Genomic DNA, 21,000 nt, shown 5'->3' with positions numbered 1-21,000 from the left:
ACTACTGTTGGGACTCTGCTGTGAGGGCTCCGCTGATAGCCAGGTGTAGCAGTGGTAAGATGTGGGGACTGCTGTTGGGACTCTGCTGTTGGGACTCCACTGATAGCCAGGTGTAGCAGTGGTAAGATGTGGGGACTGCTGTTGGGACTCTGCTGTGAGGGCTCCGCTGATAGCCAGGTGTAGCAGTGGTAAGATGTGGGGACTGCTGTTGGGACTCTGCTGTGAGGGCTCCGCTGATAGCCAGGTGTAGCAGTGGTAAGATGTGGGGACTGCTGTTGGGACTCTGCTGTTGGGACTCCACTGATAGCCAGGTGTAGCAGTGGTAAGATGTGGGGACTGCTGTTAGGGCTCTGCTGTTGGGACTCTGCTGTAAGGGCTCTGCTGTTGGGACTCTGCTGTGAGGTCCTACATAAAGCTGTCCCAACAGTTTGTGGACAACATTTGTCACCGTTATAGTGCAGTTAATGTATTGTTTAGTGTTGTGTTGTGGGTTTGCTGGCATGCATCTCAAAAAATATAAATATTTTTGCCCCTCCAAGATTTACATGCTAAAATCACCACTGATAATGATTGGGGATTTACATTCGTGAGGTAAAGGACTGCGTTTGAATTTTTTTCCCAGAATGCACTTGTTCCCTTTGTAAAAAACAATGTATGACTCCATTGGGATTGACTGTAAAGTAATGTCATTAAAATGATGTGAATGGCAGTCAAACAGTATAAAATGACAGAAGTTCCCTCTGGGGAAAAATGGAGTAATTCCATTCTACTTTAATTAATTTTGAAATGTGCCACTGAAACAAATTACTTCTCACAAAGTTAATTATGTTCTAACACCCCCCCCCCCCCCCCCCTAATTGAAAGGGCAATGTCTGGTTTTGTCAGCATGATTAAATAAAGAAATCATAAAAAGTGCATTTGAGACCAATGCTGAATGGTGTCCATAGAGCCACTTTTGAGCCCTAATGGCTGGCTAGTGGCATCGGAGGTCATTCAGGTTCAATAGCACTGAAGGAAACTGACATCCACCCATAGATATTGTATCTCAATGTAAAGTACTGATTCACCAGACACTTAGCAGCACCCGTGGCTCATCTCTTTAACACAACAATATTGTAAATAGCATCTACTCTGTAACTTTTGGTCCCTGAACCTTGAAGGGTAGGGTGGGGAGGGAGAGAAGGTAGGGTGGGGAGGGAAGGTAGGGTGGGGAGGGGTGGGGAGCGAGGGAGGGAAGGGGTGGGGAGGGAGGGAGGGGGGAGGGAAGGTAGGGTGGGAGGGAAGGGGAGGGGGGAGGGGTGGGGAGCAAGGGAAGGTAGGGTGGGAGGGAGGGAAGGGGTGGGGAGGGAGGGAGGGAGGGAGGGAGGGAGGGAGGGAGGGAGGGAGGGAGGGGGAGGGAAGGGGTGGGGAGCGAGGGAAGGGGAGGGAGGGAGGGAGGGAGAGGGAAGGTAGGGTGGGGAGGGAAGGGAAGGGGTGGGAAAGGAGGGAGGGAAGGGTGGGAAAGGAGGGAAGGAAGGAGGGAGGTGAAAGGAGAGAAGAAGGGAGGGTTGGCCTGGCCCTTGTTTGAAAGAACAGCTTCTCTATAGATAGAGGTCAGAGGAGAGCAGCTGGAGAGGAGAGATGGAGCTAGCTCTGCTATCTGAGGTTAGCCTAGCATACCTAGCTAGCTGCACTCACAGGTGCTCTGGGTGACTCTGTAGACAGGAGATCATTTCCTGTACCGGCTTGCCCTCGAAACAGATCTGATACACTGCCACAAACAGAGGGAACCTGGGAAAGACACAACAGAATGACACAAGAGTTAAAATAGAAACATACAACCACCTCTCTCATCATTAGATCAAGTCTGGGCTCATGGCCGGGACCACAGGGTAATACAGGTGGGATGGCTGACAGACTACATTTGGCGAGGTACTGTATCTGTATCGATCAGAGAGAAAGAGAGAGAGAAAGAGAGAGAGAGAGAGAGAAAGAGACAGAGAGAGAAAGAGACAGAGAAAGAGAGAGAGACAGAGAGAGAGACAGAGAGAGAGACAGAGAGAGAGACAGAGAAAGAGAGAGAGAGACTCACTTATCCACCAGTCCCTTCTGTTTGAGGATGTGGTAGACTTCAGCTGAGGTAGCAGGACCCTGGAGCTTCTGCCCATTCAACATCTCCTGCTCCAGGACCTCAATAGTCTAGCAGGGAGGCAAATACAGGACATATTACCATGTATCTGTGTAGGAGTTAGGCCTATTCTGTTTACGTTGCCATGGGGTGGTGTAACGTTGTCATGGCGTGGTGTAACGTTGTCATGGGGTGGTGTAATGTTGTTATGGGGTGTGGTAATGTTGTCATGGGGTGGTTAACGTTGCCATGGAGTGGTGTAATGTTGACATGGGGTGGTTAACGTTGCCATGGAGTGGTGTAATGTTGACATGGGGTGGTGTAACGTTGTCATGGCGTGGTGTAACGTTGTCATGGGGTGGTGTAACGTTGTCATGGGGTGGTGTAATGTTGTTATGGGGTGGTGTAACGTTGTCATGGGGTGGTTAACGTTGTCATGGAGTGGTGTAATGTTGACATGGAGTGGTGTAATGTTGCCATGGGGTGGTGTAACGTTGTCATGGGGTAGTGTAACATTGTCATGGGGTGGTGTAACGTTGTCATGGGGTGGTGTAATGTTGTCATGGGGTGGTGTTATGTTGTCATGGGGTGGTGTAATGTTGTCATGGGGTGGTGTAATGTTGTCATGGGGTGGTGTAATGTTGTTACGGGGTGGTGTAATGTTGCCATGGGGTGGTGTAATGTTGTTATGTTAGAATTAGTGGTGACTCGAGGAACCCTGGAGTTCCTCAAGAACCTATGCATATCCCAAAGTTGGAATAGTTTCCGCATGTAATCAACCATGTTAATATTATTATATTAGAATATGTAATATGTATAAATATTCAAGGAACAGTTTAAATTGCAGTGTACAAACTTAACATGAACAAGAAATGACATTTACGCTAAACGGGTGACCAAAAATAACTATCTGAAAGCCACGCCTCCAATAAGCCACGCCTTCAATCTGATAGGCTGCCACCTTTACAATATATAATTAAAAAGGGTATAAAAAAAAAAGAACTCCTCTACCATCACAAAAAGGATCCGGTTTGAAACTTTACCCAGGAGTTCCTCGACGACCCTTTTCAGAGGGGGTTTCCTCGATGACCCTTTTCAGAGGGGGTTTCCTCGACGACCCTTTTCAGAGGGGGTTTCCTCGACGACCCATTGGTAAGATGTGGTAAGATGTGGGGACTGCTGTTGGGACTCTGCTGTTGGGACTCCACTGATAGCCAGGTGTAGCAGTGGTAAGATGTGGGGACTACTGTTGGGACTCTGCTGTGAGGGCTCCGCTGATAGCCAGGTGTAGCAGTGGTAAGATGTGGGGACTGCTGTTGGGACTCTGCTGTTGGGACTCCACTGATAGCCAGGTGTAGCAGTGGTAAGATGTGGGGACTGCTGTTGGGACTCTGCTGTGAGGGCTCCGCTGATAGCCAGGTGTAGCAGTGGTAAGATGTGGGGACTGCTGTTGGGACTCTGCTGTGAGGGCTCCGCTGATAGCCAGGTGTAGCAGTGGTAAGATGTGGGGACTGCTGTTGGGACTCTGCTGTTGGGACTCCACTGATAGCCAGGTGTAGCAGTGGTAAGATGTGGGGACTGCTGTTAGGGCTCTGCTGTTGGGACTCTGCTGTAAGGGCTCTGCTGTTGGGACTCTGCTGTGAGGTCCTACATAAAGCTGTCCCAACAGTTTGTGGACAACATTTGTCACCGTTATAGTGCAGTTAATGTATTGTTTAGTGTTGTGTTGTGGGTTTGCTGGCATGCATCTCAAAAAATATAAATATTTTTGCCCCTCCAAGATTTACATGCTAAAATCACCACTGATAATGATTGGGGATTTACATTCGTGAGGTAAAGGACTGCGTTTGAATTTTTTTCCCAGAATGCACTTGTTCCCTTTGTAAAAAACAATGTATGACTCCATTGGGATTGACTGTAAAGTAATGTCATTAAAATGATGTGAATGGCAGTCAAACAGTATAAAATGACAGAAGTTCCCTCTGGGGAAAAATGGTGTAATTACATTATACTTTAATTAATTTTTAAATGTGCCACTGAAAAAAATTACTTCTCACAAATTTATTTATTTTCTAACACCCCCCCCCCCCCCCCCCCCCCTAATTGAAAGGGCAATGTCTGGTTTTGTCAGCATGATTAAATAAAGAAATCATAAAAAGTGCATTTGAGACCAATGCTGAATGGTGTCCATAGAGCCACTTTTGAGCCCTAATGGCTGGCTAGTGGCATCGGAGGTCATTCAGGTTCAATAGCACTGAAGGAAACTGACATCCACCCATAGATATTGTATGTCAATGTAAAGTACTGATTCACCAGACACTTAGCAGCACCCGTGGCTCATCTCTTTAACACAACAATATTGTAAATAGCATCTACTCTGTAACTTTTGGTCCCTGAACCTTGAAGGGTTGGGTGGGGAGGGAGAGAAGGTAGGGTGGGGAGGGAAGGTAGGGTGGGGAGGGGTGGGGAGCGAGGGAGGGAAGGGGTGGGGAGGGAGGGAGGGGGGAGGGAAGGTAGGGTGGGAGGGAAGGGGAGGGGGGAGGGGTGGGGAGCAAGGGAAGGTAGGGTGGGAGGGAGGGAAGGGGTGGGGAGGGAGGGAGGGAGGGAGGGAGGGAGGGAGGGGGAGGGAAGGGGTGGGGAGCGAGGGAAGGGGAGGGAGGGAGGGAGGGAGAGGGAAGGTAGGGTGGGGAGGGAAGGGAAGGGGTGGGAAAGGAGGGAGGGAAGGGTGGGAAAGGAGGGAAGGAAGGAGGGAGGTGAAAGGAGAGAAGAAGGGAGGGTTGGCCTGGCCCTTGTTTGAAAGAACAGCTTCTCTATAGATAGAGGTCAGAGGAGAGCAGCTGGAGAGGAGAGATGGAGCTAGCTCTGCTATCTGAGGTTAGCCTAGCATACCTAGCTAGCTGCACTCACAGGTGCTCTGGGTGACTCTGTAGACAGGAGATCATTTCCTGTACCGGCTTGCCCTCGAAACAGATCTGATACACTGCCACAAACAGAGGGAACCTGGGAAAGACACAACAGAATGACACAAGAGTTAAAATAGAAACATACAACCACCTCTCTCATCATTAGATCAAGTCTGGGCTCATGGCCGGGACCACAGGGTAATACAGGTGGGATGGCTGACAGACTACATTTGGCGAGGTACTGTATCTGTATCGATCAGAGAGAAAGAGAGAGAGAAAGAGAGAGAGAGAGAGAGAAAGAGACAGAGAGAGAAAGAGACAGAGAAAGAGAGAGAGACAGAGAGAGAGACAGAGAGAGAGACAGAGAGAGAGACAGAGAAAGAGAGAGAGAGACTCACTTATCCACCAGTCCCTTCTGTTTGAGGATGTGGTAGACTTCAGCTGAGGTAGCAGGACCCTGGAGCTTCTGCCCATTCAACATCTCCTGCTCCAGGACCTCAATAGTCTAGCAGGGAGGCAAATACAGGACATATTACCATGTATCTGTGTAGGAGTTAGGCCTATTCTGTTTACGTTGCCATGGGGTGGTGTAACGTTGTCATGGCGTGGTGTAACGTTGTCATGGGGTGGTGTAATGTTGTTATGGGGTGTGGTAATGTTGTCATGGGGTGGTTAACGTTGCCATGGAGTGGTGTAATGTTGACATGGGGTGGTTAACGTTGCCATGGAGTGGTGTAATGTTGACATGGGGTGGTGTAACGTTGTCATGGCGTGGTGTAACGTTGTCATGGGGTGGTGTAACGTTGTCATGGGGTGGTGTAATGTTGTTATGGGGTGGTGTAACGTTGTCATGGGGTGGTTAACGTTGTCATGGAGTGGTGTAATGTTGACATGGAGTGGTGTAATGTTGCCATGGGGTGGTGTAACGTTGTCATGGGGTAGTGTAACATTGTCATGGGGTGGTGTAACGTTGTCATGGGGTGGTGTAATGTTGTCATGGGGTGGTGTTATGTTGTCATGGGGTGGTGTAATGTTGTCATGGGGTGGTGTAATGTTGTCATGGGGTGGTGTAATGTTGTTACGGGGTGGTGTAATGTTGCCATGGGGTGGTGTAATGTTGTTATGGGGTGGTGTAATGTTGTTATGGGGTGGTGTAATGTTGATATGGGGTGGTGTAATGTTGTTATGGGGTGGTGTAACATTGTCATGGGGTGGTTAACGTTGCCATGGAGTGGTGTAATGTTGACATGGGTGGTGTAATGTTGACATGGGGTGGTGTAATGTTGCCATGGGGTGGTGCAATGTTGTTATGGGGTGGTGTAATGTTGACATGGGGTGGTGTAATGTTGTTATGGGGTGGTGTAATGTTGATATGGGGTGGTGTAATGTTGCCATGGGGTGGTGTAATGTTGATATGGGGTGGTGTGATGTTGATATGGGGTGGTGTGATGTTGCCATGAGGTGGTGCAATGTTGTTATGGGGTGGTGTAATGTTGCCATGGGGTGGTGTAATGTTGTTATGGGGTGGTGTAATGTTGATATGGGGTGGTGTAATGTTGCCATGGGGTGGTGTAATGTTGATATGGGGTGGTGTGATGTTGATATGGGGTGGTGTGATGTTGCCATGAGGTGGTGTAATGTTGCCATGGGGTGGTGTAACGTTGCCATGGGGTGGTGTAATGTTGATATGGGGTGGTGTAATGTTGATATGGGGTGGTGTAATGTTGATATGGGGTGGTGAAATGTTGATATGGGGTGGTGTAATGTTGACATGGGGTGGTGTAATGTTGTCATGGGGTGGTGTAACTAACCGTCCCAGGTCTGGTGTAGAGTTGGACGTTGGTCCTTACCTTTCCTGTCTTGGCGAAGGCCTCGGCCACGCGTCGGTTGCGTCCTCCATAGCAGGTCGTGATGAGGTCAGCCACGCCGCAGCTCTCCAGGAAGGTTGCAGAGGAGACGACGCCATCTTTACTGAAGAGCTTAGCGAAGGCTATCATCTCCATCAGTCCTAGTCTGATTACCGCTGCCTTGGTGTTGTCCCCACACCTCAGCCCATCACAGAACCCTGCTCCTACCGCTACGATGTTCTGAGGAAGAGAGAAGGAAACATACAGGCAACAGGTTATTACCACGACATTACCATGTTACAATGGAAGTATACATATTACCATGCACATACACACACTGGGCCGGGTACTTAAGAGTTACCTACAGGGCTCCACAGTGTATTAGAGTTACCTACAGGGCTCTACAGAGTATTAGAGTTACCTACAGGGCTCTACAGTGTATTAGAGTTACATACAGGGCTCTACAGAGCTCTACAGTGTATTAGAGTTACCTACAGGGCTCTACAGTGTATTAGAGTTACATACAGGGCTCTACAGAGCTCTACAGTGTATTAGAGTTACCTACAGGGCTCTACAGTGTATTAGAGTTACCTACAGAGCTCTATAGTGTATTAGAGTTACCTTCAGGGCTCCACAGAGCTCTACAGTGTATTAGAGTTACCTACAGGGCTCCACAGAGCTCTACAGTGTATTAGAGTTACCTACAGGGCTCTACAGTGTATTAGAGTTACCTACAGGGCTCCACAGAGCTCTACAGTGTATTAGAGTTACCTTCAGGGCTCTACAGTGTATTAGAGTTACCTTCAGGGCTCCACAGAGCTCTACAGTGTATTAGAGTTACCTACAGGGCTCCACAGAGCTCTACAGTGTATTAGAGTTACCTTCAGGGCTCCACAGAGCTCCACAGTGTATTAGAGTTACCTTCAGGGCTCCACAGAGCTCTACAGTGTATTAGAGTTATCTTGAGGGCTCCACAGAGCTCTACAGTGTATTAGAGTTACCTACAGGGCTCCACAGAGCTCCACAGTGTATTAGAGTTACCTTCAGGGCTCCACAGAGCTCTACAGTGTATTAGAGTTATCTTGAGGGCTCCACAGAGCTCTACAGTGTATTAGAGTTACCTTGAGGGCTCCACAGAGCTCTACAGTGTATTAGAGTTACCTTCAGGGCTCCACAGAGCTCTACAGTGTATTAGAGTTACATACAGGGCTCCACAGAGCTCTACAGTGTATTAGAGTTACCTTGAGGGCTCCACAGAGCTCTACAGTGTCTGCATCGTCCACCACTGTGATCCTGAAGTTAGGAGTCTGCAGGAGCTCCTTGAAGAGCAGGCCGTTCTCCATGATCTTACTGCCTGGTAAAGAAACACGTTTTTACATCCCAACACATAGCCAGCCTATCGCTCCATCTCTGTCAAAGCTTTGTCGTAATTACTATCTATCTCATTCCACATAGTTATCAAATAACATCACAGCTTTGTTTTACATTCCTGTATAGAAATGTCTTGGCAATTATGTTGATAAATGATGCTGGGGGTTTTCTTACCGATGGCGGTCTCACAGAACTTCTCTGCTGCCACCTCGTTGGCGATGTTAGCTCCCATCAGAACACTGACGTCTATAGCCATCTTCTCCCTGATTATGTCCGAGATGAGCTTCAGGCCCTCCGGACCCTCGTCTATTCCCTGTGGGGACGACAGACAGACGGACGGACAGACAAAACTGTTCAATAGTGTTTCTCGTTCCATTTGTTTTACAGGGCAACACGAGAGAACAGATCAAAGGAAGAGAGACAATCTGAAAGACGACATTGACAGAGAGGAGTGAGGAGGCAGCTAGTTTCCTTGGAGAGAGAGGTGAGAGAGGTGAGAGGTGTCACTAGTGTTTAGTGGTTAGTGAGACCTGTTACTAGTGTTTAGTGGTTAGTGAGAGATGTCATTAGTGGTTAGTGGTTAGTGAGAGGTGTCACTAGGTTTAGTGGTTAGTGAGACCTGTTACTAGTGTTTAGTGGTTAGTGAGAGATGTCATTAGTGGTTAGTGGTTAGTGAGAGATGTTACTAGTGTTTAGTGGTTAGTGAGAGGTGTTACTAGTGTTTAGTGGTTAGTGAAAGATGTTACTAGTGTTTAGTGGTTAGTGAGAGGTGTCACTAGTGTTTAGTGGTTAGTGAGAGGTGTCACTAGTGTTTAGTGGTTAGTGAGAGATGTCACTAGTGTTTAGTGGTTAGTGAGAGATGTCATTAGTGGTTAGTGAGAGATGTTACTAGTGTTTAGTGGTTAGTGAGAGATGTTACTAGTGTTTAGTGGTTAGTGAGAGGTGTTACTAGTGGTTAGTGAGAGATGTTACTAGTGTTTAGTGAGAGGTGTTACTAGTGTTTAGTGAGAGATGTTACTAGTGTTTAGTGGGAGGTGTTACTAGTGTTTAGTGGTTATTGAGAGGTGTTACTAGTGTTTAGTGTTTAGTGGTTAGTGAGAGATGTTACTAGTGTTTAGTGAGAGGTGTTACTAGTGGTTAGTGAGAGGTGTTACTAGTGGTTAGTGAGAGATGTTACTAGTGTTTAGTGGTTAGTGAGAGGTGTTACTAGTGGTTAGTGTTTAGTGAGAGGTGTTACTAGTGTTTAGTGTTTAGTGGTTAGTGAGAGATGTTACTAGTGTTTAGTGAGAGGTGTTACTAGTGTTTAGTGAGAGATGTTACTAGTGTTTAGTGAGAGGTGTTACTAGTGTTTAGTGGTTATTGAGAGGTGTTACTAGTGTTTAGTGTTTAGTGGTTAGTGAGAGATGTTACTAGTGTTTAGTGAGAGGTGTTACTAGTGGTTAGTGAGAGGTGTTACTAGTGGTTAGTGAGAGATGTTACTAGTGTTTAGTGGTTAGTGAGAGGTGTTACTAGTGGTTAGTGTTTAGTGAGAGGTGTTACTAGTGTTTAGTGAGAGATGTTACTAGTGTTTAGTGAGAGGTGTTACTAGTGGTTAGTGTTTAGTGAGAGGTGTTACTAGTGTTTAGTGTTTAGTGGTTAGTGAGAGATGTTACTAGTGTTTAGTGAGAGGTGTTACTAGTGTTTAGTGGTTAGTGAGAGGTGTTACTAGTGGTTAGTGTTTAGTGAGAGGTGTTACTAGTGGTTAGTGAGAGGTGTTACTAGTGTTTAGTGTTTAGTGGTTAGTGAGAGATGTTACTAGTGTTTAGTGAGAGGTGTTACTAGTGGTTAGTGAGAGGTGTTACTAGTGTTTAGTGGTTAGTGGTTAGTGAGAGATGTTACTAGTGTTTAGTGGTTAGTGAGAGATGTCATTAGTGGTTAGTGGTTAGTGAGAGGTGTCACTAGGTTTAGTGGTTAGTGAGACCTGTTACTAGTGTTTAGTGGTTAGTGAGAGATGTCATTAGTGGTTAGTGGTTAGTGAGAGATGTTACTAGTGTTTAGTGGTTAGTGAGAGGTGTTACTAGTGTTTAGTGGTTAGTGAAAGATGTTACTAGTGTTTAGTGGTTAGTGAGAGGTGTCACTAGTGTTTAGTGGTTAGTGAGAGGTGTCACTAGTGTTTAGTGGTTAGTGAGAGATGTCACTAGTGTTTAGTGGTTAGTGAGAGATGTCATTAGTGGTTAGTGAGAGATGTTACTAGTGTTTAGTGGTTAGTGAGAGATGTTACTAGTGTTTAGTGGTTAGTGAGAGGTGTTACTAGTGGTTAGTGAGAGATGTTACTAGTGTTTAGTGAGAGGTGTTACTAGTGTTTAGTGAGAGATGTTACTAGTGTTTAGTGGGAGGTGTTACTAGTGTTTAGTGGTTATTGAGAGGTGTTACTAGTGTTTAGTGTTTAGTGGTTAGTGAGAGATGTTACTAGTGTTTAGTGAGAGGTGTTACTAGTGGTTAGTGAGAGGTGTTACTAGTGGTTAGTGAGAGATGTTACTAGTGTTTAGTGGTTAGTGAGAGGTGTTACTAGTGGTTAGTGTTTAGTGAGAGGTGTTACTAGTGTTTAGTGTTTAGTGGTTAGTGAGAGATGTTACTAGTGTTTAGTGAGAGGTGTTACTAGTGTTTAGTGAGAGATGTTACTAGTGTTTAGTGAGAGGTGTTACTAGTGTTTAGTGGTTATTGAGAGGTGTTACTAGTGTTTAGTGTTTAGTGGTTAGTGAGAGATGTTACTAGTGTTTAGTGAGAGGTGTTACTAGTGGTTAGTGAGAGGTGTTACTAGTGGTTAGTGAGAGATGTTACTAGTGTTTAGTGGTTAGTGAGAGGTGTTACTAGTGGTTAGTGTTTAGTGAGAGGTGTTACTAGTGTTTAGTGAGAGATGTTACTAGTGTTTAGTGAGAGGTGTTACTAGTGGTTAGTGTTTAGTGAGAGGTGTTACTAGTGTTTAGTGTTTAGTGGTTAGTGAGAGATGTTACTAGTGTTTAGTGAGAGGTGTTACTAGTGTTTAGTGGTTAGTGAGAGGTGTTACTAGTGGTTAGTGTTTAGTGAGAGGTGTTACTAGTGGTTAGTGAGAGGTGTTACTAGTGTTTAGTGTTTAGTGGTTAGTGAGAGATGTTACTAGTGTTTAGTGAGAGGTGTTACTAGTGGTTAGTGAGAGGTGTTACTAGTGTTTAGTGGTTAGTGGTTAGTGAGAGATGTTACTAGTGTTTAGTGGTTAGTGAGAGGTGTTACTAGTGGTTAGTGTTTAGTGAGAGGTGTTACTAGTGTTTAGTGTTTAGTGGTTAGTGAGAGATGTTACTAGTGTTTAGTGAGAGGTGTTACTAGTGTTTAGTGGTTAGTGAGAGGTGTTACTAGTGGTTAGTGTTTAGTGAGAGGTGTTACTAGTGGTTAGTGAGAGGTGTTACTAGTGTTTAGTGTTTAGTGAGAGGTGTTACTAGTGGTTAGTGAGAGGTGTTACTAGTGTTTAGTGGATAGTGAGAGGTGTTACTAGTGGTTAGTGTTTAGTGAGAGGTGTTACTAGTGTTTAGTGAGAGGTGTTACTAGTGTTTAGTGGTTAGTGAGAGGTTTTACTAGTGGTTAGTGTTTAGTGAGAGGTGTTACTAGTGTTTAGTGAGAGGTGTTACTAGTGTTTAGTGTTTAGTGGTTAGTGAGAGGTGTTACTAGTGTTTAGTGGTTAGTGTGAGATGTTACTAGTGTTTAGTGGTTAGTGAGAGGTGTTACTAGTGTTTAGTGGTTAGTGAGAGATGTTACTAGTGTTTAATGGTTAGTGAGAGGTGTCAATAGTGTTTAGTGGTTAGTGAGAGATGTTACTAGTGGTTAGTGAGAGATGTCACTAGTGTTTAGTGGTTAGTGAGAGATGTTACTAGTGTTTAGTGGTTAGTAGTTAGTGAGAGATGTCACTAGTGTTTAGTGGTTAGTGAGAGATGTCACAAGTGTTTAGTGGTTAGTAGTTAGTGAGAGATGTCACTAGTGTTTAGTGGTTAGTGAGAGATGTTACTAGTGTTTAGTAGTTAGTGAGAGATGTCACTAGTGTTTAGTGGTTAGTGAGAGATGTCACTTGTGGTTAGTGAGAGATGTCACTAGTGTTTAGTGGTTAGTGAGAGATGTCACTAGTGTTTAGTGGTTAGTGAGAGATGTTACTAGTGGTTAGTGAGAGATGTCAGTAGTGGTTAGTGAGAGATGTCACTAGTGTTTAGTGGTTAGTGAGAGATGTTACTAGTGGTTAGTGAGATATGTCAGTAGTGGTTAGTGAGAGATGTCACTAGTGTTTAGTGATTAGTGGTTAGTGAGAGATGTCATTAGTGTTTAGTGGTTAGTGAGAGGTGTTACTAGTGTTTAGTGGTTAGTGAGAGGTGTTACTAGTGTTTAGTGGTTAGTGGGAGGTGTTACTAGTGTTTAGTGGTTAGTGAGAGATGTTACTAGTGTTTAGTGGTTAGTGATTAGTGAGAGGTGTTACTAGTGTTTAGTGGTTAGTGAGAGGTGTCACTAGTGTTTAGTGGTTAGTGAGAGGTGTTACTAGTGTTTAGTTGTTAGTGAGAGGTGTTACTAGTGTTTAGTGGTTAGTGAGAGGTTTTACTAGAGGTTAGTGAGAGATGTTACTAGTGTTTAGTGGTTAGTGAGAGGTGTCACTAGTGTTTAGTGGTTAGTGAGAGGTGTTACTAGTGTTTAGTGGTTAGTGAGAGGTGTTACTAGTGTTTAGTGGTTAGTGAGAGGTTTTACTAGTGGTTAGTGAGAGGTGTTACTAGTGATTAGTGAGAGATGTTACTAGTGGTTAGTGAGAGGTGTTACTAGTGTTTAGTGGTTAGTGAGAGGTTTTACTAGTGGTTAGTGAGAGGTGTTACTAGTGGTTAGTGAGAGATGTTACTAGTGTTTAGTGGTTAGTGAGAGGTGTTACTAGTGGTTAGTGTTTAGTGAGAGGTGTTACTAGTGTTTAGTGTTTAGTGGTTAGTGAGAGGTGTTACTAGTGTTTAGTGTTTAGTGAGAGATGTTACTAGTGTTTAGTGAGAGGTGTTACTAGTGTTTAGTGGTTAGTGAGAGGTGTTACTAGTGGTTAGTGTTTAGTGAGAGGTGTTACTAGTGGTTAGTGAGAGGTGTTACTAGTGTTTAGTGTTTAGTGAGAGGTGTTACTAGTGTTTAGTGAGAGGTGTTACTAGTGTTTAGTGGTTAGTGAGAGGTGTTACTAGTGGTTAGTGTTTAGTGAGAGGTGTTACTAGTGTTTAGTGAGAGGTGTTACTAGTGTTTAGTGGTTAGTGAGAGGTTTTACTAGTGGTTAGTGTTTAGTGAGAGGTGTTACTAGTGTTTAGTGAGAGGTGTTACTAGTGTTTAGTGTTTAGTGGTTAGTGAGAGGTGTTACTAGTGTTTAGTGGTTAGTGTGAGATGTTACTAGTGTTTAGTGAGAGGTGTTACTAGTGTTTAGTGAGAGATGTTACTAGTGTTTAATGGTTAGTGAGAGGTGTCAATAGTGTTTAGTGGTTAGTGGTTAGTGAGAGATGTCACTAGTGGTTAGTGAGAGATGTCACTAGTGTTTAGTGGTTAGTGAGAGATGTTACTAGTGTTTAGTGGTTAGTAGTTAGTGAGAGATGTCACTAGTGTTTAGTGGTTAGTGAGAGATGTCACTCGTGGTTAGTGAGAGATGTCACTAGTGTTTAGTGGTTAGTGAGAGATGTTACTAGTGTTTAGTAGTTAGTGAGAGATGTCACTAGTGTTTAGTGGTTAGTGAGAGATGTCACTCGTGGTTAGTGAGAGGTGTTACTAGTGTTTAGTGTTTAGTGAGACGTGTTACTAGTGATTAGTGGTTAGTGAGAGGTGTTACTAGTGTTTAGTGAGAGGTGTTACTAGTGATTAGTGAGCGATGTTACTAGTGTTTAGTGGTTAGTGAGAGGTGTTACTAGTGTTTAGTGGTTAGTGAGAGATGTTACTAGTGATTAGTGAGAGATGTTACTAGTGTTTAGTGGTTAGTGAGAGGTGTTACTAGTGTTTAGTGGTTAGTGAGAGGTGTTACTAGTGTTTAGTGAGAGGTGAGAGGTGTTACTAGTGTTTCGTGTTTAGTGAGAGGTGTCACTAGTGATTAGTGTTTAGTGAGAGGTGTTACTAGTGATTAGTGTTTAGTGAGAGGTGTTACTAGTGATTAGTGAGAGATGTTACTAGTGTTTAGTGAGAGGTGTTACTAGTGTTTAGTGTTTAGTGAGAGGTGTTACTAGTGTTTAGTGAGAGATGTTACTAGTGTTTAGTGGTTAGTGAGAGGTGTTACTAGTGATTAGTGAGAGATGTTACTAGTGTTTAGTGGTTAGTGAGAGGTGTTACTAGTGTTTAGTGGTTAGTGAGAGGTGTTACTAGTGTTTAGTGGTTAGTGAGAGATGTTACTAGTGTTTAGTGGTTAGTGATTAGTGAGAGGTGTTACTAGTGTTTAGTGGTTAGTGAGAGGTGTTACTAGTGATTAGTGAGAGATGTTACTAGTGTTTAGTGGTTAGTGAGAGGTGTCACTAGTGTTTAGTGGTTAGTGAGAGGTGTTACTAGTGTTACTAGTGATTAGTGAGAGATGTTACTAGTGTTTAGTGATTAGTGAGAGGTGTTACTAGTGTTTAGTGGTTAGTGGTAGGTGTTACTAGTGGTTAGTGAGAGGTGTTACTAGTGGTTAGTGGTTAGTGAGAGGTGTTACTAGTGGTTAGTGAGAGGTGTTACTAGTGGTTAGTGAGAGATGTTACTAGTGTTTAGTGGTTAGTGAGAGGTGTTACTAGTGTTTAGTGGTTAGTGAGAGGTGTTACTAGTGTTACTAGTGATTAGTGAGAGATGTTACTAGTGTTTAGTGGTTAGTGAGATGTGTTACTAGTGTTTAGTGGTTAGTGAGAGGTGTTACTAGTGGTTAGTGAGAGGTGTTACTAGTGGTTAGTGAGAGGTGTTACTAGTGGTTAGTGGTTAGTGAGAGGTGTTACTAGTGGTTATTGGTTAGTGAGAGGTGTTACTAGTGGTTAGTGGTTAGTGAGAGGTGTTACTAGTGGTTAGTGAGAGGTGTTACTAGTGGTTATTGGTTAGTGAGAGGTGTTACTAGTGGTTAGTGGTTAGTGAGAGGTGTTACTAGTGGTTAGTGAGAGGTGTTACTAGTGGTTAGTGAGAGGTGTTACTAGTGGTTAGTGAGAGGTGTTACTAGTGTTTAGTGGTTAGTGGTTAGTGAGAGGTGTTACTAGTGGTTAGTGAGAGGTGTTACTAGTGTTTAGTGGTTAGTGGTTAGTGAGAGGTGTTACTAGTGTTTAGTGGTTAGTGGTTAGTGAGAGGTGTTACTAGTGTTTAGTGGTTAGTGGTTAGTGAGAGTTGTTACTAGTGTTTAGTGGTTAGTGAGAGGTGTTACTAGTGTTTAGTGGTTAGTGAGAGGTGTTACTAGTGTTTAGTGGTTAGTGGTTAGTGAGAGGTGTTACTAGTGTTTAGTGGTTAGTGAGAGGTGTTACTAGTGTTTAGTGGTTAGTGAGAGGTGTTACTAGTGGTTAGTGAGAGGTGTTACTAGTGTTTAGTGGTTAGTGAGAGGTGTTACTAGTGTTTAGTGGTTTACTACGGTTTCTATCTATTTATTATGTGTTTGTTAGTAAAAAACATCCATTCAGAGACACACAGAGACAGTCAGACTGCTGTCTCAACTCCACATATGAGGGCTTGTCACAGACAGACAGACAGACAGACAGACAGACAAACACAAACAGACAGACAGACAGACAGACAGACAGACAGACAGACAGACAGACAGACAGACAGACAGACCAGACAGACAGACAGACAGACAGACACTACAGTAGATCCAGAGTAGACTACTCTACTCCCTCTGATATTAGCCTTCTCTCTCCTGCAGACGTTAACTCAATCTGGGACAGAGATGGGAGTACCGAGAGGAGAGCACATCATGTCCCCGCAAAACATCACTCTTGAAATATTCCAACATCATAAGCCAGACGTGGGAGTTTAGCTGCCCTGGAGAGAGACAGGACCAGCTGGTGACAGAAACAAACTAGGCCAGGCCAAGGCCCTGTGGACTTGTTTTCTAGACACACACTGACACACAGAGGACAAACACTTCCTGAATAACTAGAACCCTGTAGAAGTAGATGTAACTGATTGAAGACTAGGCATTAATACATTAATAGATAGTAGAGAGACAAGGCTGAATAACTAGAACCCTGTAGAAGTAGTTGTAACTGATTGAAGACTAGACATTAATACATTAATAGATAGTAGAGAGACAAGGCTGAATAACTAGAACCCTGTAGAAGTAGTTGTAACTGATTGAAGACTAGGCATTAATACATTAATAGATAGTAGAGAGACAAGGCTGAATAAGAGCTTATTAAATTAATCCCAACACCATAATCGTCTGATTACATTCTTGGAGAACGGGAAGACTGTCCTCTCCAAAAAACTAATGAGCCTGTAGTTAATTATGTAGTAATAGTTTTACAAGCCTCTCCACTCAAATAAAGCTTCTCAGAATCCCCTGGCTCCTGAACCACACAAATCCCTCTTTACAAAGGCCCCGCTCTGGCCCAATCCAGAGGTTTAACACAAGGCCCTGCTCTGGCCCAATCCAGAAGTTTAACACAAGGCCCTGCTCTGGCCCAATCCAGAGGTTTAACACAAGGCCCTGCTCTGGCCCAATCCAGAGGTTTAACACAAGGCCCTGCTCTGGCCCAATCCAGAGGTTTAATACAAGGCCCTGCTCTGGCCCAATCCAGAGGTTTAACACAAGGCCCTGCTCTGGCCCAATCCAGAAGTTTAACACAAGGCCCTGCTCTGGCCCAATCCAGAGGTTTAACACAAGGCCCTGCTCTGGCCCAATCCAGAAGTTTAACACAAGGCCCTGCTCTGGCCCAATCCAGAGGTTTAACACAAGGCCCTGCTCTGGCCCAATCCAGAGGTTTAACACAAGGCCCTGCTCTGGCCCAATCCAGAGGTTTAATACAAGGCCCTGCTCTGGCCCAATCCAGAGGTGTGACACAAAAAGAGGAGAGAGAACCATGACACAGTTATAAAGATGTTCTAACTACATAATCTGATGTAAAAGATGGTTATTTTAAACTGCATAAATGTATGGCAGATCTAGGTAGAGCATGGCAGAGAGACCATATATATATATATATAAATATATATATTTCACCTTTATTTAACCAGGTAGGCAAGTTGAGAACAAGTTCTCATTTACAATTGCGACCTGGCCAAGATAAAGCAAAGCAGTTCGACACATACAACGACACAGAGTTACACATGGAGTAAAACAAACATACAGTCAATAATACAGTAGAAACAAGTCTATATACGATGTGAGCAAATGAGGTGAGATAAGGGAGGTAAAGGCAAAAAAAGGCCATGGTGGCAAAGTAAATACAATATAGCAAGTAAAACACTGGAATGGTAGATTTGCAGTGGAAGAATGTGCAAAGTAGAAATAAAAATAATGGGGTGCAAAGGAGCATATGAGCCATTAGATAAAACAGCTCTTGTGGACAGCCTACGTAAACATTCAGCATCTAACCAAATTACACAAGATTTTAGTTTCGTGGTTTAATCGAGATATTTAAACAAAACAACCGGCCAAGAAACCCAATGGGTTTAACACTGAGGTCAGGACAGGTAGTGTTTTCTACCCTGCTGTCACTGAGGTCAGGACAGGTAGTGTTTTCTACCCTGCTGTCACTGAGGTCAGGACAGCTAGTGTTTTCTACCCTGCTGTCACTGAGGTCAGGACAGGTAGTGTTTTCTACCCTGCTGTCACTGAGGTCAGGACAGGTAGTGTTTTCTACCCTGCTGTCACTGAGGTCAAGACAGGCAGACTGGGACCAGAGTGGTTGGTGATGGTGTTAGTGAGGAGAAGCAGGAGGAGAACACTGAGAAATTACAGGGTTCCATATAGCCTTATAAGGAGGAGGAGAACACTGAGAAATGACAGGGTTCCATATAGCCTTATAAGGAGGAGGAGAACACTGAGAAATGACAGGGCTCCTTAGAGCCTTATAAGGAGGAGGAGGACACTGAGAAATGACAGGGCTCCTTATAGCCTTATAAGGAGGAGGAGAACACTGAGAAATGACAGGGCTCCTTATAGCCTTGTGTGTTTTAGGTTGGAGAGTAAACATATGAGTAGGATGTTTGGCGGCATGAAACTCTTACCTTAATGAGTGTGATTCCCCTGGCCTGAGAGGAGACACAGCCCACCATCTCATCACACAGCTTCCTGATGAACTGGTGAGGAACCACGAACACTAGGAGGTCAGCCCCCTCAGCAGCATCCTGGAGCTGAGGTACAGCCACCTGTTGAGAGGGAAGGAGGGTGAGAGCGGGGGTGAGAGAGAGAGAGGAAAGGAGGGAAGGAGGGTGAGAGAGAGAGAGAGAGAGAGGGGAAGGAGGGTGAGAGGGGGGGTGAGATAGAGAGAGAAAGAGAGAGAGAAGGAGGGTGAGGGGGGGTGAGAGAGAGAGAGAGAGAGAAAGAGAGAGAGAGAAAGAGAGAGAGAGAGGGAAGGAGGGTGAGAGAGAGAGAGAGAGAGAGAAGGAGGGTGAGAGGGGGGTGAGAGAGAGGGAAGGAGGGTGAGAAAGAGAGAGGGGGGGTGGAGAAAGAGAGAGAGGGTGGGTGGGTGGGTGGATGAGGGGGGGGGGGGGGGTTGGTGATGGTGTAAACTACAAGCTTTCAGTCTTTGTTTAAACTCATTTCTGTTCGGACAGTCCTCTTACCACGTTGTCAGGCAGTCTGTATCCAGGCAGGTACTTGACATTCTCATGGTCTGTGTTGATGATGTCTGTGAGATTCCTGCCGTTCACGTTCTCCTCAAACACCCACATCTTGACTGTGGTGGCGAAACGCTGCAGGGCCTGAGCATTACTGCCGATTATCCTGGCAATGGCTGAACCCCTGTAGGGAACAAGAATCATCGATGTACACTACACTGCTCTACAACTGACCATTTACCATCGTCCTGTGGCAAGAGACAATAGCAAAAACAATCTAAATTATTATCTTCACTGTTCACCGTTATTTTAGAATGGGATAACCTATAAAATTCAGTCTTGTCCTTTGTCAAGAATTTGCTCATGTCATAAACAGTATCCTTTAAACATTATCCTACAGAAATGCATTGTCGTCCCCTCAACATAAGTGGATTCAAAACCCCACGTTGCTCTCCTGCTCATGTTCTCCTTGACAATAGCTACGATGTAACGTCGATGTTAGACAATGGATCCGCGCTCGCCTCTGCGCCAGAGAGAGATATACCTAACGTTACATTGTAAGAGACAGACACTGGCAGCTAATGCTGCTCTATCTGGCCATCTAGCCCTGTAACATCTATCTGACCAGCTAGCCCTGTAACATCCATCTGGCCAGCTAGCCCTGTAACATCTATCTGACCAGCTAGCCCTGTAACATCTATCTGGCCAGCTAGCCCTGTAACATCTATCTGACCAGCTAGCCCTGTAACATCTATCTGACCAGCTAGCCCTGTAACATCTATCTGACCAGCTAGCCCTGTAACATCTATCTGACCAGCTAGCCCTGTAACATCTATCTGACCAGCTAGCCCTGTAACATCTATCTGACCAGCTCGCCCTGTAACATCTATCTGACCAGCTAGCCCTGTAACATCTATCTGACCAGCTAGCCCTGTAACATCTATCTGACCAGCTAGCCCTGTAACATCTATCTGACCAGCTAGCCCTGTAACATCTATCTGACCAGCTAGCCCTGTAACATCTATCTGACCAGCTAGCCCTGTAACATCTATCTGACCAGCTAGCCCTGTAACATCTATCTGACCAGCTAGCCCTGTAACATCTATCTGACCAGCTAGCCCTGTAACATCTATCTGGCCAGCTAGCCCTGTAACATCTATCTGACCAGCTAGCCCTGTAACATCTATCTGACCAGCTAGCCCTGTAACATCTATCTGGCCAGCTAGCCCTGTAACATCTATCTGACCAGCTAGCCCTGTAACATCTATCTGACCAGCTAGCCCTGTAACATCTATCTGACCAGCTAGCCCTGTAACATCTATCTGGCCAGCTAGCCCTGTAACATCTATCTGACCAGCTAGCCCTGTAACATCTATCTGACCAGCTAGCCCTGTAACATCTATCTGACCATCTCTATAGATTGCAGGTCATCGACAGGAGCAACAGTGATCATTTACAGTGACTGAACTCACCAGTTTCCAGAGCCGACAATGCACACTTTCAGAGGAGACGCCATTTGGAGATGTTTCCTATTTGTTTCTGTAGAAGAAACTGTTCAAAAATGTATTGATTCCGAAGATATAGGTAACTAGTGACAGATGATATGGAGAGTGGATTTATGGAGAGGAGACTAGAGAGAGCGCCTCTAGGCTACTACAGACTGAACTACTGTAAATGACATCATCAAGGAGATGTCGAACTGGAGGATTCTGGGATTTGGAGTTGTCTACGTTTGTTACAATTAGCAGATGGAAGTTGATTAGCCTATTTCAGATGTCTGTCCCCTGATAAATTACAAGACAATTGTTGCAATGTTTACTAATGTCTCTCTTCTGGAAGAAATTCATGAAGAATATGAATTGAATAGCCTTACATTTTCATACATCCTTGTGTGTGGTGAATGAGCTATGGTGAATCCGTGTGTTCTCAGCGATGATGCATATAGAACCTGTATTCTAGAGGTACATCGGTGTCGTGGTTGGCTGGCAGTCAAAGGGAGTGACCAACCCGGGATTTCCAGTAGGAAAAAAAACGCAGAAACGTCAGAGCCACACAC

General features: G+C 44.7%; 1 protein-coding gene across 1 annotated transcript; it reads right to left on the bottom strand.

Moving 5' to 3' along the window:
- Positions 1-4,840: 4,840 nt before the first annotated feature.
- LOC139393728 (glycerol-3-phosphate dehydrogenase 1-like protein) lies at positions 4,841-20,582 on the bottom strand. The gene is made up of 8 exons (XM_071142080.1): positions 20,417-20,582; positions 18,951-19,128; positions 18,393-18,533; positions 8,403-8,541; positions 8,099-8,211; positions 6,861-7,097; positions 5,409-5,515; positions 4,841-5,107 (listed from the first exon to the last, which is right to left on the bottom strand). The coding sequence occupies exons 1-8, from the start codon at positions 20,458-20,460 to the stop codon at positions 5,011-5,013; spliced, it is 1,056 nt and encodes a 351-aa protein (XP_070998181.1). The 5' UTR covers positions 20,461-20,582; the 3' UTR covers positions 4,841-5,010.
- Positions 20,583-21,000: the final 418 nt, after the last annotated feature.

The sequence above is a fragment of the Oncorhynchus clarkii genome, unplaced genomic scaffold (genome assembly GCF_045791955.1).
Source record: "Oncorhynchus clarkii lewisi isolate Uvic-CL-2024 unplaced genomic scaffold, UVic_Ocla_1.0 unplaced_contig_8632_pilon_pilon, whole genome shotgun sequence".
NCBI lineage: Eukaryota > Metazoa > Chordata > Actinopteri > Salmoniformes > Salmonidae > Oncorhynchus > Oncorhynchus clarkii.
This window is presented reverse-complemented; position numbering and strand designations above follow the sequence as displayed.